The 18,158-nt window shown below is 35.3% G+C and overlaps 2 protein-coding genes across 5 annotated transcripts in view; both read right to left on the bottom strand.

Annotated features, from left to right (window-relative positions):
- Nucleotides 1–1,256: 1,256 nt before the first annotated feature.
- Nucleotides 1,257–14,976, bottom strand: LOC136848223 (reticulon-4-interacting protein 1 homolog, mitochondrial-like). Of its 4 annotated transcripts, none has more exons than XM_067120568.1 (12): nucleotides 14,908–14,956; nucleotides 12,369–12,433; nucleotides 11,427–11,652; nucleotides 9,724–9,869; nucleotides 9,192–9,347; nucleotides 8,673–8,771; nucleotides 7,980–8,173; nucleotides 6,987–7,172; nucleotides 5,992–6,169; nucleotides 4,627–4,820; nucleotides 3,172–3,209; nucleotides 1,257–2,489 (listed from the first exon to the last, which is right to left on the bottom strand). In XM_067120568.1, the coding sequence occupies exons 2-12, from the start codon at nucleotides 12,414–12,416 to the stop codon at nucleotides 2,476–2,478; spliced, it is 1,479 nt and encodes a 492-aa protein (XP_066976669.1). In that variant the 5' UTR covers nucleotides 12,417–12,433; nucleotides 14,908–14,956; the 3' UTR covers nucleotides 1,257–2,475. The 4 variants fall into 4 exon arrangements, with proteins under 4 accessions (XP_066976669.1, XP_066976670.1, XP_066976672.1 ...); XM_067120569.1 differs by lacking the exon at nucleotides 14,908–14,956 and adding an exon at nucleotides 12,614–14,901; XM_067120571.1 differs by lacking the exon at nucleotides 3,172–3,209 and having other exon boundaries at nucleotides 14,908–14,976.
- Nucleotides 14,977–16,009: 1,033 nt separating this feature from the next.
- LOC136848228 (uncharacterized) overlaps nucleotides 16,010–18,158 on the bottom strand; it is a 94,314-nt gene continuing 92,165 nt past the window's right edge. Inside the window, exons 7-9 of the mRNA XM_067120580.1 lie at nucleotides 17,495–17,651; nucleotides 17,048–17,146; nucleotides 16,010–16,837 (exon numbers count right to left, since the gene is read on the bottom strand). Coding sequence (XP_066976681.1) covers nucleotides 16,550–16,837; nucleotides 17,048–17,146; nucleotides 17,495–17,651 — 544 coding nt within the window. The 3' untranslated portion in view covers nucleotides 16,010–16,549. The remainder of the gene's footprint in view (nucleotides 16,838–17,047; nucleotides 17,147–17,494; nucleotides 17,652–18,158) is intronic.

Below are 18,158 nucleotides of genomic sequence, written 5' to 3' on the forward strand. Positions count from 1 at the left end.
CTTCAATCAACCTTTTAGAAAACAGTTTATTACTTATTCAAGTTGGCCCAGAAAATAAGGAACACTGGACAGTGAAGACGATTTAATATACTGTGCTTTTAGAATGGGTATCGGCATCAATCGCACTTCTTCAGCCCTCGCAGCACCTGGAGAAAAACCATTTGTAGCCAAGTAATCATTCATATAAAATAAATTTTAATATTAACTTTAAGGTACGGTTTGTAAGAAACAATTTCTCTACATCTGCAAAAATAAGAATGAACGATACTTTGTGCACATAAAATTAACATGGTTAGGACTGATTTAATTCCACCCACATGTAGACAAGAAAAGCAAGAATAAAGTAATACAGCTCTTCAACTCGGTGATAACAGATAAACTCGTCAAAACCAAGATCGTAAGACACTTGTTCCCAAATAGCAAACAACAGGCACCCTCTCTGTCAAGCTTCAAGCTAAGCCACAAACAAAGTAAACCAAAAGAGTACAGTAAAAATATGAAATATCATATGAGTTGGCTCCAACTTATAACTGTTATCTACTTTAAGTTTCCTGTAGATGTTATCTTCATAAAAGTAATACAATATATTGATTATGATCCAACACACCACCATATATGTGGAATTATTACAAAGCGCTTGAAAGATGAAAAAGGTTACCCCCTACAATGTGCACTGTAAATTGTACTAAGTATTTCTGCATTGTCATTTTGACCCCAGGCTTACCTGCTTTCAATTTTTTACTTTTCCTCCATTCTCTTGTTCTTCAGTTTTTACCTCTTAAATCAAGATGAAATCCTATGAGCAACCTCTAAGTCTAAGGATATGAGTCAGTGGTGTTCCTGTTAAAATATATTAATCATTCTGTAATGCTTTGTCTCCTTAGATATGAATTTGGGCTTAGGCAAGTCAACAGGTCTACCTGTTGAGTCATCAGTGGCCATTGTTTGGTTCTCCCTATCCCTTGTCAGAGGTGACCTTTAAAATCTTTCAATCTTAAATTTTAGCTGTTCAGCATCTTTCACTATCTCTAGCTCCAGTTATTACAAGAGAAACTGAATTTCCTGTGTTTTTTAAGGGGTACAGTAATTTTAATCTCAATCGATCTTAGGACACTTTTGAGACCTGCTCAATTTTTAAGAGATTCCAAGTCCTTAAATATCAAAACCACTAAGACTGAAGAACTGTACTTAACTAAAATACTCTTCTTTGAAATGTTCTTTAAGCTAAAATAAAAAGGGAATATATTCTTCAAATATCCATTTACAAACTATTTATTTTGTAAGAAGACTGTACACTGTACAAGTGTTTAATTTATATAATACTAATAAAACTGTACACCTAAAAAATTTGTAGAGTACATACATATTCTACAATATGGCAGGAAGACCTCCACTCACTTTTTTGTTAAGGTATGACTTATTGTCTGGCAGTATCAAAAATAACAAACCCATAGTTTTTGAGATTCAGTAATTTAAATATATCTACAAGGACAATTAAAAAGAGTACCAACACAGCTTTTTGGGCAGCACAAAACATTTGCGTGCCTTAGTCATAAATAACAATATAAATTACTGAATTTTTCGTTTTTATAAGTTATTGAGCAAAATTTCTCAATGTAAACAACAATAACTTAGCAGAAATCCTAACTCCCTGTGTAAAATCCATCCATAAAACCATTCAACTGACTAGTAAAACCATTTTATACTGTATCTTTACAAAATTATGTGTATTAGATGCAAAATATATATCTTCTGCAGAATGTACTGCCAATACATTAAATTCTAAGAAAAAACGATTAAATCTTCAATAAAAAAAGAAAGAACAAATTTCATTCATCAAATTCTTTTTGTCAACAAGTTCCATTACAGTGGCAATGTAAATAAATTGCGAAACAACAATTTGTAGTTATTTAAGAGTGGTAAAACACTATGTCATCGCATTTCTTCTTACAGTTATTAAGTCAACTACAAAAACACTAACAACATAAAACAACAACCATTTCAAACCCAAACTTCTCATAAGGACCAAATTTGATTTCTGCACTGCAACCAGATTAAGAGCATTTGAAATACATTACCTCCGTGCATGGCATTCCTTTTGTGCATGCACTTATGATATGAAGGCAAATCCCTGAATTACAAAAATCCTGAAGCATATATCCTACATCAGCACAGCACCCAGTAACAGCATTATCTTACCTCTTCCACACCAATAGGAACAAAGTATTATAGCTGATCTCAAGCATTTAAAAAAATAGGAGGAATATTTGAACATTTACAGATGATGATTATCTTAGCTATTCAGGTCTTACTTGCCTTATACATCATTTTTAATGCACATCTACAGATTGCCAGTTTGACCTTGTTCGTAAAAAGTTTTCTGTATTGATCCTACATTTATATAACATTTGCTGTTGATCTTGTCTACTTGCACCTCAAGTAACCAAATTTACATGGAGCCTTCCATCCTTGATGCTAATGGTCTTGCCCTGAAATGGAAGAATAAAAACACTGACAAACCTTTACAGTTTAAAAAAAAAAAAGGGCATACTATACTTCATAAAAAGCATTTACGATTCCTTAATATAAACCTATCAGAAGAAAACTGCTAAAGCCAATCTTCTCTAAATTTCACTCTGTCCTTAACTGCCAAGAGGTTACATAATTAAAAAATTCAAAATACTGGGACCTATGACTCACGGGCCAAGTGACTTGAAGCATTTTGAAGACGAAGAGATCCTTGACAAACCGTGAGTTTTTCAGAGTATTATAGTTACAATACTACGTACTTTCCTTTTTCAGCATATGATATATAAGATGTAAATAGAAAGTACGGACTTTTTGTCGTACGAAATTAGAAAACAAACATGTTAGCTCACTAAGTATTGTACAACATGAAGAAAAAAACTGTTATTCAATTGAGACAAAATGGCATAATTAGCAATCAAAGATATTGATACTCTGCATTGCCATTCGTTAATAATAATTATAAAGACAATTATTTGATTAAATAAGTCACTTCAGCCAACATGATTTCACTGTAGGCTACAGAATTATCATGAATGGGACTCTAAGAATGAAGAAACACCAAGTCAAGTTAAACATGAAATCAGTTACTGTAAACAAAAACATGTTACTTGAAAGAGACAAACAGAGATGTCGAATACTTACAAAAAGCCATTCCTAGATTCCTAAGTGGAGAATTAATACTGCAATAAAGAATACACAAGAGTGTTAGCAGTTATTAATATACAAACCCAACCAAAGACGATACCCTGATTAATTGCATGCTATATCATTATAAATGTTCATGATACAAATCAAATGGAATTCCACAAATTTTACAAACTTGAAGACAGTGCACAACTAGCAAAAGAGCACTCATCTTCACCCGCCATCCCTCTGTCACAAATGAGAAGGGTTTACTGAAGATGTACGATTCCAAGCCCAAAGCAGATGTCTCAATCAACTGTGAATGACTTATTCACTAAAACAACTTATTATGCTACTAAAATTGAACAACTTGTAATTCTATGAAGCTTTGGGAGGTAAGTACAGCTCTAAATTAAACGTCATAGAGTTGTAAAATCTTCTAAGTGAAAACATAAGGGACAGAAAATATTTCATACATAAATGAAATCATGGAGTAAAACTAAATTTTTTTCCTTTGCATAGGCTGACAGGGGAAGGCAAACAAATACCTTTATCTGCACCTAGCTTCAAATGGTTTGAGATACAACTGAAACAAACCCATAGTAATCGTTTGCAGTGCACCTTGAAATCAAAATAACAGACTGGTCAGAATAAGGAGCAGGATCATTTTCTAAATTATTGAATAAACGATAAAAAAAAGCCCTTATCCTGTATTTACAAATTTCTTGGAGACGAACATAAAAGGGATAATTACTCCTGCTTTCCAAGAAATTCTTCTGAATTACATTATCCATACATCCCCATTACTTGTAATTGGCCCTGTCATGTACCACAAAATGGGCTAATTACAAGTATAATGAATTAGCACACAAATATTTTTACAGTATTTCAAAACAAAATTTCATTTTTCCAAATAAGCCCACTACTTATAATCACTCCATTTGTTCAGATTCTGTGGTATGAACAGGCTAACTATAAGTACTTGGTTTGTGATGAAAAAAACTAACTAGTAAACATAATTGCTTTTTAGTCAAACAATTCACCATCTTACAAAACTTGTCATTCCCTAAACTCATATGCACAGACAAACATGCAGAAAGATACAGTATTATAGTATTAAAATATACAACAGACAAACCGCTATTAAAACCAAACACTGAAACATTATGCAATATCAATCTTCTAGTCTTACGCAGCTAAATAAGTAAGACTCCCATACGGCATCAAAACAATTCCTACAGACATCTAAGCAAGAGAATTCATTTTTATAATACGTAGTCCCCTTCAGTTAACAAAAGCCCTTCCAGAAGTATAATCTGTCTTTTACTGAATTCGAAAACGTATGTGGATATGGAAGACTTTCTTTTATAAACATGACAATATTTACGCTTTGCACAAGCACAGCAATTACTACAAACAATCCAAAACAAAATTACAATACATGGAAAACCACACCAAAATATATAATCTTACCTGAATCGCACAACTGTTTTTCCAATTTGTTCACCTTTTGCCACATGTGCAAAAGCAACTTCAGCATCTTGTGCCGAATAAGCCTTATCTACAACTGCCTGTAATCTTCCTGAGTCAACTAGTGGCAACACAGCATCTAAGACCATTCCGTTTACTTCAAACGTTGCCCAGCGGCCTCCAGTAATCAATGGTGACTGAAAGCGATGATTCAAAAGTAAACACAAATACATATCTACAAACATGATATGAAGATCATACTCAAGAGTCAATGACAGTTAATTAAACATTCTTGGTCAAAAATAACATGATCCATAAATGCCGAACCTTTTCTTAAGGATAAAGACTAAACAGACTTTCATTCTTAAATTATAATCTATAGTATATAATAAAAATCATAAATTATTACTCATAAAAAAAAAATTACTTCACTCATCTCAATATCACTACTCCTTTTGTGAAAGGCTTCATCTATAAAAACAATGAAAACATTTCATTTTTGTAACTAAAACTCATTCACAAAATTCCAAGGAATATCAGATGGTGAATCTTGCATAACAACTCACACAAGAATTAGTACAATTCATAACTGGACACAAGTTTTCTTCTGTTTTCATTCCGACATATCCACAACATCGAATAGCACTGGAGACGTGTCTCATAGAGATATGCACACAAAGCCAACTCCTTTCTCCTCTGCTTTTGACGTCTAGCAAAGTGCAGGGACCCACTGACAGCTGTTCAAAATCTGTTTTCAGCATGCTATTCTCTCTCTCTCTCTCTCTCTCTCTCTCTCTCTCTCTCTCTCTCTCTCTCTCTCTCTCTCTCCATTTATATTCTTACTTTCATTCCATATACAGAGTCAGGCAACTGAATAACCAATAGGTATTATGAAATTTCCATCAAAAGGTCTCTCACTTACATCTCATTTCCTCTAACACACTTTGGCACCATACAAAAGCCAAGCTGTAAATGATGTTTGCAATGTGGTGTATAGGGTAGCTCTATCTATGACTCACAACGATTTCATTTGTCTATTGAATGATTCACAGCTGATTAACACCACACTGGACACTACAGAACAATCAAAGTAAAATAAGGAAATTTCTGGCCTTCCCTTACCAATTAAAAGCCCCAGTCAGTGATATTAAGATGTACAATTATGCTCAAGACATAAATTTGCTCAGAAACATCACCATGCTTCCTTATAGCTTATATACATTTTTTTTTTTGCTGGAACTTAGATTACAGTGCTTGGCACATTCTATATATGAAATTATAAGAAGAAAGCACCTATAAAAAGTCCATATATGTCATTTTGACAACATCTACTAGAAGGAAAGGGTATAAGACCAGCCACTACCTTACCTTTGTAAACCAGTATCTTGCTCTCATATATAAAGAGTAAAGGCCTCCCATCACATACCCATAAGAATCAGATACTAACTGTGACGCACTGGTTGTAACGACAACTCCACCAGGGACACAGTATTTTAAACATGAATCATGTAACACCTGGCCAACAGTGTTGAGAATTACATCATACCTGAAAAACCAAAGCCAAGACATACAGTATTAGCAATGTTAGCAAAGACTGAATTCCTCTTGTTCTTCCAAAGCTGGTCATGTTACCTTACATTATCATATTCTCTTTGCTGAATAAGAAAAATCCATAGTAGTATGCACGTACATATATGCACATCATTAGCTTTCATTATCTCGATCAGCTGGTGAAATCTTCCTTGTAAAGAAAGGAAAAAGGAAATGATAAAAAGCAAAATACCGCAAGCAGTGCAGTTGAAGAGCCAAGGGAAACTTTGGGGCTCCTTTTGCAGAGTGTAGGCACTAACCTGCGTTGAGGTCATAACACTCTTTAATGTTATAACATCCCTCGAGAAAAATCATCTTTTTGATGTTATAGCCCCCTTTAGAGTTATAATCCTCTTAGTGGTTACAACCTTCTCTGAAGTTATAAGCTTTTTGAGTTTACCACTAAATGAATTAAATTAAAAATCTTTAAATAAAAATGTAAATCTTTAACTGTCAACTATTAAAATTAAAATTTTAAAAACAATGTACCAAAAATGTGCAGTATCAATCTCTGTTTTAAAATTACATTATCAAGAACTGAAAAGTATTCATTTGTCAAGAGTAATATTACATATCAAAGATCAAAAGTGGTCATCTTTATTTTCCCCATTTACCATGAGGGAATTCCTTCATTTCTAATACCATACAGAGAATCTGCATAGAATTAGCTCATTAGGAGATAAAGTACTTATATTAAATTTATACAGGTAAGAGTGTGCAATGTTGTAATCAACAAGTCATACTTCATATGCTTATGAGGAAACTGCTCTTACTTTTCTCTCAGCATCAGCTCTTTGTCGAAATTTGAGTTGTCGTAGGTGATAACATCATCAGCGCCAAGCATGTGAGCAAGGGGCGCAGCACGTGAGGATACAGTCGTCGTAACGTTTCCACCCCACGCCCTCACCAACTGTATTGCCACAACACCTACTCCCGTCACACCAGCATGAACTAGGACTCTGTAAATGAATATATCCCCACTCACTAACGCTCAAAATTACCTAAAAATGAGCTTTGAAATACTGAACTTTATACATTGTATGCTAAATATATGCCCATCATTGTAATAATTCATAAGAAACGCCTTCACAATGATATACAGTATTGTAATTATTATTATACAGTGAGGTCCACATCTTCCCACATCAATACACATCTACCCAACATACAGTACACAGTTTTTAAGCAAGAACCTAGGGTGAGATGTAATGATTCTATCAAACATTCACTACTAGCTATACAATAAAAGTATATCAAATAGGCACAGATGTGTCTGGTATTGTAGTTTATCCTGTCCATTCAAGGCTCTAATGTATAATAAGACGCTTCCTAAAAACAACATTATTAGTAGGAAAACTTAATTTCTGAACTTAACACTAATTACAGAAAGGGGATATGACAATATTAATATTATAATAAGCAGAATAAAATAATGATTGAACATGCACTTTCCAACAGAGAAAAGGACAGAATGATATACTATATCCAATTAAGAAAAGAGGGGTCTTCCCAAACAGGTAGAGAATATGAAAAAATAACTACAGGCTGACAAAGGACACAAGTATAACTGGAAGTTTTTAATTAAAATTTAGATGATATAAGAAGTATATCCATAAGAAAACCAACTCAAGAGACAAACGAATGCAAGAAGATTACAGTATAAAAAGCCTACTCAGGACACATGTCTTCCATCAAGTGTAAAAATTCAAGATTTATAGTTTAATCTAAATGTGACACTAAACATATGCAAATTCCTATTAAAATACCTCTTGCCACTTGATGTCTCAGGCCCAAGTCCTCCCTGTGAAACAAGAGCATCCCATGCCATCATAATACTGTACGGCAAAGCAGCTGCTCCTTCATAAGTAAGTTTTGACGGTTTTGGTGCCACCAGGTCCTCTGATACAACAATATATTCACTTAATGTACCAGGATGATAAAATGGAACGGCAAGCCAGACCTGTAAAATGAAAAAAAAAGTCAACCTACATTGCACAGCAACAAAAATAGAACTATAGAATTTCAATGAAAGTTAACATATACTGCACAGTAATAAAAACATTTCCACTTCCTCCATTAGCACCAGACTGGTCCCAAACAATACCTTTAAACTAAGAATGCTGAAGTGGAAGTCTGCCAGGTAATTTAAAATTTATTAAACTTCAGACCCTAGTAAAAATCTCAACTCTATTTCATCAACATTCCTCCTACTATTTGTGGTGTTCACTATGAAATATCAATTTGTAATCTTGGATTGGAGCTTAGAAATCTGGGCAAATAAAATCATTCTGTTTATGCATTTAATCTTTAGCCATATTGTAAGGAATACAACCAGTAAGTCCTTCATCATTGTTGATGATGAGACTGGTGTAAATATTCATACCAAGCACAGAGTCCAAACACACAAGAAGTATTAAATAACAATTAATTATTGATATGCACAGCAAACTTTTACTTACCTCATCCCCTTGTTCAACTCGAGAAACTGCCTTTCCAACAGCCACAATAATGCCAGAGCAATCTCTCCCCAAAACAACAGGAAATTCTCCTTCACTGTTCTGCAAAAACCAAAAAAGTTAAGACCACTAAGAAAACTCATATTTGGTTGTGATCACACTGCAGGTATGTCACTAGAAAATGAGATAGGCCAAAGTACAGCCAATGTCTTGAAAACACATCTATGTTCTCAACTGACTAGTCCATATCACAGGATATTTTGACATAATCAAGACACTTTATCATATCCATCAACTTGTCCCTTTCTTAGATATACTGTAGTAGCATAAATGCAAGTGAAAGAAGATGCATTTACCAATGGCAAAAATAAAAAAAAAATAAAATTCAAGGAAATATTTTCTTTGATTCTTCACTTACAGTTATACACAGCCAAACTTGTGTACATTTTAAACAACCTGTGTTAAACTGCTAACAAAAATATTCTCTAAGACTAGGTGAGCATGACTCTCAGACTCACTTACAGGATTATACTTATTTAGTTGTTTCCTTAGTACACGACCATAGCCCTCAGCTATCTTGATGTCCAAGTAGTCAATTCCTGCCGCTTTAACTTGTACCAGTACTTGATTTGGCTCTGTGATCCTTGGAGCAACAACGTCTTCTACAATACCTATGGCCTAAGGATAAAACATTAATTTATTCTGGGAAATGTGTGTGGAGCGCATACCCAGCAATGCATACTTGATTCCATCTGCCTATGTAATAACCGATCATCATATATATGTTAATTATTCACAAACATGTCAGAGTAAATTCAAAACACATCTAAAAATACAATAAGAAAAATCATGTTCATTCTGTCCTCCCACTTGACCCCTGGAAAAATATATATAATCATACTATAATACAGTATACTGTACAGTATTGTAATAAAATGAAGAGCTAAAAGATATACAATGCAATTGTCAAAACTGATAAATCAGAAGCTGTCAAACTTGAGTATTCCCTGAAATTTTAATCTACTTAGCACAAAAAGTAATAGATATTCCAAACCTCGATTCCACGATAGCTGTTCGCCACAACAGCTCTCATCCGCTGAGGAGCAACTATACAACTTCGAAGCCTTAAACCAACAGCTAGCCCTACAAAACCGCCTACTATGAAACAGACTCCACCAAAGTAAATATGCGTTCGCGTCACTGGAAGGAACGGAGAGACATAAAATGCAGCATTACAAGTAATACAACAACAATGGCATTCAAAGTCAAATCACACAGTACTGTCGATAAATTTCTTTCTCTAGATGCACTGTCCAGCATAATAGAGAATTAAATATGCAGCATGCAAGAGCAAAACGTATACTTCATGGTTACTGTGAGACCCTCTACGAGTAAAACCCATATCAATGACTTACATAACACCAAATATGACTACTGTACATCTATACTGACAGGAAATAATACAATACAGTAAATACATCAGTACACTCTAATACAAAAGGTATACTCTTACATTATGCTGTGCCATAAGAAAATACTTCATGTAAATACAGTAATGCTGAATATAAGTCTACCTCTTGGAGCAAGGGTACATTACATTGCAATTCATGAATACTGCTAAGGGAAGCAACAGGTGGCATATAATGTCAAGAGAGGAATTATCCAAGAATAACAATTATCAGAAATATAAAAATAACATTTAAGACAATGGCACAGATAGTAGTTTATTAAAGTTTTTCCATTATGCCTTGAACTGTTAACCTACAATTTACTTCTCAGCCGTTTTCTCAGCACCCAAAGTGTGTACTGTACCAGCTACAGTGACCATTGAAGCTGTCCTCCCCTTCAGTACTAGTTAATTGTTTTTTTAATTATCTTTGGTCTCCTCCTATCTACGTGCTCAACTGCTTTAACTATACTCTGCCCGTCTTGTTTTAATTGTCAGTCATTTAAAAAACTAACTGAGTGGTCTGGTTAAACTTCTTAACGATAATGATAATATCTGTTTATAAGAAATAACTGCATGTTATGTAACATTGCAATAAGCAACAGCAGAAATCTGTAATGATGATTTCACATAGCAACTCCGGGTCAAATGGTAGGCTAGGTTTAAAACTGGTTTCTTTCACGTCAAAGCTATAAGCCATTTGACTTTCCTTATGATAAGGGCTCTTGTAAGACCCTGAGGATTTAGTAGATAGCTTCTGAAAGAACATATCTACTGTACAAGTAAACAAATGAAGATCAACACTCCTAAATAGCCCCATTTCCTAGCTGGGCTCTTAAGTTGGTCTTTACTTCTTTACAGGTTAAAATTGTTTGTTTCCCTTAAAGGTTATAAGCTTTTCCATTTTCTCCTCAGTACATACCATTTTAGAACCAAACTTAAATATAACAACCTAACCTAACCTCACTAGTAGTAAAATTGGTTCCTCTACCCTTGTTCATTCCTCAAGCAATCCTTGTTTTGAAGGAGACCATTCTGTTTTGTCTGTTATTTGCTCTTGACCATCATCAATTCTATTAGACTAATGGCATTCCTGGCCCAATACTAATTTGCTAATGGACCCACTACAACTGGAAAACTACCTAGCTGAAGAAAATAGATACTTCCATAAAGCTAAAATCTACAACGGGAGTAACAAAATCGGGAAAATTTATCCGCCAATAATCACAGGTAACTCATTAAAAATAAACAAGTACCTCGCCATATGTGTAAAAGCAAATTTTAAGTATTTTGATCTCACAAGAACTTACCTTCAGTTAAAAGAAATATTAAACATCTGTCGTATAATTCGGATGGTCTAATGGCAATTATTGCTTCTTTAAGTTTAATTAATAATTCTCGTATTCTATCAGCGAGTTCTCTTGAGAATCTTTGTTGTTTTATAGCATCAAGTGAATTATTATAAGCTTCTCTGACCCCATCCCGAGCACTCTGGAGGCTATCCGCAAGATGTGAAGAGGCCGAACGGAGCGATAACTGGAGGAGTAAAATGAAAATAATTGACCCACAAGAAATTTAAGGTAATTACAATCAACTGTATCATTATCATTACGAGAATTATTAGTTTTTTACACTTTGTTGAAAATCACAAATTTAAACCTCAAGACAAAACATAAAGCAAGCTCTTGCATTTCCTTTTCAACATAATGTGTTTTAATGGATGCCTGTATCAACACACAACAAGCTACATTATGCATGTAATAATAAACATGGACACACATCAGCACCTTGAGCCTCCACCCACTGAACTTCAATCCCAATATTCAGAACTTGACTCATTCTAATAAAGTAAGTAAGTCCAACAAGATTTTGCAAGGAAATAAAAAATAAATGAGTACTTTTGAGAGATACGTTAATGATCACAAATCAGCTAAAATCAAACAAAATCACACATATCTTTTATCCTGTTATCCTTAAAATAATTAATGACATATCAAACCCCTAGTCATTCGATTACAGCACTAAATACTAAAGACTCACACTCATTAGTCAATATAGGTGGTAGTGACAGCACTCGAACTTTTCTGTCATACTAAGAGAACCAAACTTAGGAATAACACATTTAAGTTTGTTATCAATTTGTTTCTTTTTTATATGGACGACTGTATTTTTGTGAAGAGAACCTCTAACACACCACTAGCCAATCAAGCAAGGCAGTATTATACTCAATGAATTCTGGAAAAGTTCCATACCTGTACTGATTCGGCCCTCTCCTGGGCCAAGAAGAGGAGATGATCCATCCTCTAAAACATCATACCTGGTGGAAAATTATTCAATATTGAGAACAGTAAAGTACATGAATATTTTTATAAGATTAAAATGGAAAAATCTAACAATTTCTTTGACAAAAAAATTTTATATATATATATACACCAAACTTCCCCTTTAATTTTTGTACAGTAATGTAATAATTTAACAATTTATTGCGTCACTGAACCTTCAACTCCTATTTGGTGAAGCACCAATACCAGTGCTGTAACAGAATTGACATTACAAGAAGTTACTGGCGATTAAAGGCCTATCACTGTACGGGCAGAAACTCATTAATTTATCAAAATTGCAGCCATCAATCAATACAGAGAAATCTCCTAGGAAACCATGTACTTCCTAACCTATCACAGCCAATAATGATGTGCTGAACAACTTTATCCTGTACAATTTTGTAATCTCTTCCACAACCCCAACATTCATCATGAGCCTTAGTGATCTTGGAGAGAAGTTGATTTTTCATACGATTTGCTCTTCCTTTACAAGTAAAAAGGGATTACTTTCATGCTGAATGCAAATATGATGGACATGCTTGATACCAAAGATAACAAAATATTGTCCAAAAATACTACCTAATGGTACAGAAATGTTATTTCTCATCCAATACATGACCCGTATTTGGATCAGTACACCTACCTGTGCCATACTTACTTTGCCTTTGATCCAATCATTACCATTACCTAAGAAAAAACCTCGTTTTTGTGTTTCCCTGCCCATATTTCTATTAATAATTGGGAACACAGTTGGACACCAGAGATTTTAGGTGGGAAAGAACTACAATGCGAAAACAGCACCAACAGTGACAAAGTATGTCACGAGCAATCAATGAAAAATGCATGGGGAACAATAAATACAAAAAATCAGGAAAAATGCATCCAATCTTAACCTGACCTAACTTCCTATCATACTACCTGAATGCGTACGGCTTCAGCCAAGGACCTGCTTAAGCTTGCCTAAGAATTATGCCAGTAGTTTTTAGCCTACATTATCTCCTAACCTAACTTTCCCTAACCTAGCCTAAACCAAGGCATCTTATCTCAATTGACCAGAGCCCTCAAGTGGCTTTCCCTAGTATAAACATTTTTCCAGTAATACTTACTGGGATGTGTCCTACCCTAACCTAACCTACCTTACAGAGCAGCATCATATCTGGTAGGTCACCTCACCTTAACCCTGAATTCTTTTAGCATACTGCTTACCTTATGCTTGAGAGATCAGGTCTAGCATACGATACTTAGAGAGTAGAAGTGTGAGAGGGTCACAGTTTAACAGTATAGAGTTGTGGATATAATATTATCACGACCGTAATCATAAAATGGATTCACGAAGACTACAAATTCCTACTCCTCATCGTGAGCCTTCTCAAAAAAATTCTTGAATGCAGTCACAGAAAAACCACTATAATGATATTTTGCCTTCATAAGATCCTTCGCTAAAATACTACATCACCACTGATTCACTCAAGGTCTGGGCTACAGATAAACAGTTTTCAGCAGATCAGACATTCTATCTGTCCTGTGTTAGTGTGTTAAATCTGGTAATCATATCCCACACAGTATTATGTAAGGGATGAGATCACAAGTACATGAAGGGAGCACAAGCACTATTTCCTTGAGAATATGCCACATTCACCCATGAATATGGCAACAACATTGAAGAGATTACAGGGAACACCTTGAAAACTTAAGCCTTCATACACAAACTACTAAACGTCTTGAAGGATACACTGTTATGTCACAATCACTCTTATTCTATCAACGAGAGCGACTGTAGGACAACGGGGCAAGATTCCATTAGCCGTAAACCTCCAACGGAGGTCCTAAAATGTAGGTTTTTTTGCATCATACAGCCAAAAATATATGTGAAATAATAGCTTTAAAACTATACCTTCGCCACTGACCCAGTTCCCCTTATCATAACCTAATCTAGTGGACAGCACCCTGCCCGTCACCAAAGGAGGTTTGTGACCCCTTAACTGCTTATGACTGGCATAAAAACCGCCTGCTGATGTATTAATACACCTGAAATTTAATTAGCATTGCCATTCCATTGCAAATACGGTACTGTACCCCATTAAAGGCTCGGCTGGGCTTGACTAAGGCAGATTGGTTGGTCTCACCTGTCTGCCTGGTGAGCTACTCTTTACCAATTATGGGCTAAACCTGGCTGCTACTATCCCTTCTAAACACCCTAAGTTTATTCTGGCCATAGACGGTCGGTTACCATTGCCTACTTTCAGGGTCAACGTCTAATCTAATCTGAGGTAAAGGTTATGATATGGTAAGAGCTATTGCACTTGTTTCAACTGTCAACAACCGACTGATATGTCGTAGATTTGCTATGAACAGTCACTGTTACACTTATATGTTGGATTTGCAACTTTCATTTCAAAATATTCTGTCTTGTAATGTCAATAACTGGACAATAATATTCGGTTCCTTAGGGTACACCGGTCGACCTTACCTGAAATTGTTTAGTCTTGGCTAGACACTTATCCTTCGGATCTTCAGTACACAGGGGCGTTCAGACAGTGTTTTGTTGAGAAAATGTGTTGTTTATGTAATAATTCTCAGTGTCCTTTGCCAAATTTACTTTGCCCATTCAAAACCCAACTTTAAATTTTACTAAAATAAAGGAAAAATAAATACGCTGGTCTTCCAAAACCTAATGAAGATTAGCATGAAAAAGTAAACATCCTAAATGAGACGGTGAGTCTCATGCGTTAAACATTACGCTGTTACCCAGGTTTATTTTTGTTTAGCAGTGATGTAAGATCACTGATTTAGGGCAACTGAAGACCTGGAAGACCCAGACCTACTTGGATGAGAACTGAGACAGGAGGTTGATAATAAATGGAGATTTGTGGAAGAGAAAACGCAGATAATTGTCACACGGCTATACTGAAGATAATGATTTTGGTAAAACAAATTGAAATCATGATTTGAGCATAAAATGACCTCGTTGGAACGAATCCAGTATAGAGAGAGCGGACATTTGAATATCTCCTGGTATTGTTTTTATAGTTCTTGAGCAGATGAATATTTAGAAATTATCTTTCAGTCTAAATAAAATGCATAAGGTGATACACATCTCACCGATGCGGAGAAAACAAGTTTCGAATGATTGAAATTACACGGAAACTTACACAAAATCAAAATTAAAAGGGATTTTTGCCACGACTGACGTAGGATATAATCATAGTACTTAACTGCACTATTGCAGATGAGCAAGGTGTAGTATGTACTTGCTGCGGTAAGTCAAACTTGCAGACAGGTGCAGTTTCTTTGTTTACACCATTTGAGTCTGATTTAACCGCGATCTACAGATTTACTTTAAATAATTCATACCACGTAAGTTACGCTAGTATATTTGCGCTTAGCTTTACTCTCCACAACACCTTGTGACCTTACCCTTCAATTTCATGCATGTTTCAGGTATTCTCCCAGCTTTTCGCTAAGATTTCTTAGCGACTGTAACGTGAATATCTATTGTTTTGGTTTGAAGTTTCGGTCATCTCTTATTTATGTTTGTTTGAGATAAATCCTGACAAAGTTGGGAAATCAAATTTGTTTCATTCCAAGATATTTATTACAAAAACACAATAGATCATAATTACATTACTTACAGGAAAGTATCAGCTCTCACTACATCGCTACACATGAACAAATTCACAGATCTGTCCTAAAACAACACACAAAAATAACAGATAATAAATAAAACTTCACAGGACAGGAACAAAATACGAGTTACTACAATTCAGATTTAAGGGTAATATGGAGAAAACGGAAGTGAATGGGGCATTGCCTTAATCAACCCAAAATACGGTAACCAGCAGGTAATGTTTGCATGTTCTCTTAGAGAGTGGGCGTGTCTTTAACACACACTGCGCCCTTGTTGACCTAAGCACTGAATTATGTGCCTGGACGTTAAACAGTTTTGATGGTTTGCAGCCGTTGTAAACGAGAGCATGGGTACATATAATTGTAGTCTGTATTCTCTCTTGTAAACGTTAGGAAAGGAATATAAAAAAACCATGTTTTATTAAAGATGAAATCAAACTAATGTTGTCACTACGTCAGTCTCCTGGTAAGTCACAATACCTAACCTAAGAGTTAAGATATGCCGTGTACAAAGCGACCACTACAAGCAGCGATGATGCATCTGGTACATGAGCCTCGTTCCCATAGACTGCTTGGATATTGAGACCATGCAGAGAGCGAGCAGATGGCACAGGAGCGTCGGGGTCGTACTCGCAGACTTTAGTCAGAGCGTTGACAATCTCAGGGTGGGAACTCTTGCAGTTTTCGACTACGTATGACATCAGGGGCTGGATGCAGTCGTCTTTCAGCCGGGCACAAGACGTGCAGAAGCCGCTCATGTAGAAGGCGCAACTCTGAGAGGTGGAAATGCAGATGGAAATGGGGCATAAAACATACAGTAGACTGGAAACGTTCTTTATGGTCTTTGATCACTGACTAGATCAAGGTCCAGAGATTAGGATTGATCTCTGGGCCTTGGGCTATATAAAACCACATTTATTTGCTTAATATGCAAAAAACAAAAAAAATGCAGCACAACAGTAGATTGATAAGTCTAGTTTTACCTGTTCATTCGCTACGGCAAAATCTTTACAGTCCATGCAGTTCATTCCAGTGACAACAACAGTTTCCTTCCAGTTCCTTTTCGTTTCGCACTTGTCAGACTGAAAAAGAAGCGATGATCAAAACTACTTAAGGATATCAGTGTTCCAGTAGGTAAACGTGCCTGACTAAGTTACAGGCATGAACTGTTTCCCAAAACTGGAAAAGTTCGTCCTTTTTTTGATGCAAACATACTGACACAATTTTGCATATTCAAAAAAAAAAAAAAAAAAACTGCATCCCTATAAAAATACTATTCTTTTGTCATATAAAATCATACATTAAAAGTGAGTGAAATTTAAATCGAATAACATTTTAGCACAAATAACATTAATTTTGGATGCGTAAGGATAAGGTTTATTGCATGCTCATTATGGCCTTAGATAAAAGAATTTACAAGCTTAACCAACCTGCAGCCTGGGAGGTGCGTCCGTGAGGTTCAAGAAGGTGTTGTTCTGCCAAGAAACGGAGTCGATTTTGCAAAGATTGACAAAAGCCTCGCCGTTGGCCCGGAGGAATATATTATGCTTGATGGAGGCCTCTCGAGGTCCCACTTCCACAGGGGAGCTAAGTAAAAGAGAAGAATGAGACTACTGTATTTAATCTGATATACATTTGACATTTATAAACCAATAGCTGATCAATTAGTTTGCAGCTGGTCGTTGATAGATTTTGGAGCTTACAAATCAACAGCTGATTGTTGGTTTTAGTTAAAGGGATTTCATGCCATCACAGACACTTTCTTGCCTAGACCTAATGTTGGATCTCTGAACTCATGCAGCCAAGTGCGTTCATTATTCGCAGAATTTATTTCTTTAAAGATAAAAAATGCTAAAGAGATTGTCCTACTGTTTCCTCCGGAGTGTTTAGTGCAAATAAATAATAGAATGGCTATACAAATAGTTTCATTAGGCAAGCAGATTTCTTACGATTTCATTGACTGCTTTGCTGATTCTAAATTCACTTAAATTATCTTTAAACCATAATCATGGCATATTTAGCCACGATAAAACACTACCTAGCAAAATGAGAAACAGTAGCTGTAACAGTTGCATTACTAATCAGATGTTTTCG

The sequence above is a fragment of the Macrobrachium rosenbergii genome, chromosome 18, assembly GCF_040412425.1.
Source record: "Macrobrachium rosenbergii isolate ZJJX-2024 chromosome 18, ASM4041242v1, whole genome shotgun sequence".
NCBI classification, from domain to species: Eukaryota; Metazoa; Arthropoda; class Malacostraca; order Decapoda; family Palaemonidae; genus Macrobrachium; species Macrobrachium rosenbergii.

What these genes read in the sequence shown, in the direction of transcription:
- LOC136848223 (XM_067120568.1), bottom strand. Translation starts at nt 12,416, where the DNA reads ATGGATCATCTCCTCTTCTTGGCCCAGGAGAGGGCCGAATCAGTACAG. An exon ending in AATATTTCTTTTAACTGAAG is followed by an intron (nt 9,870 to 11,426) that starts GTAAGTTCTTGT and finishes CGTTCCTTCCAG; the next exon opens with TGACGCGAACGCATATTTAC. An exon ending in AACTAAATAAGTATAATCCT is followed by an intron (nt 8,772 to 9,191) that starts GTAAGTGAGTCT and finishes TGGTTTTTGCAG; the next exon opens with AACAGTGAAGGAGAATTTCC.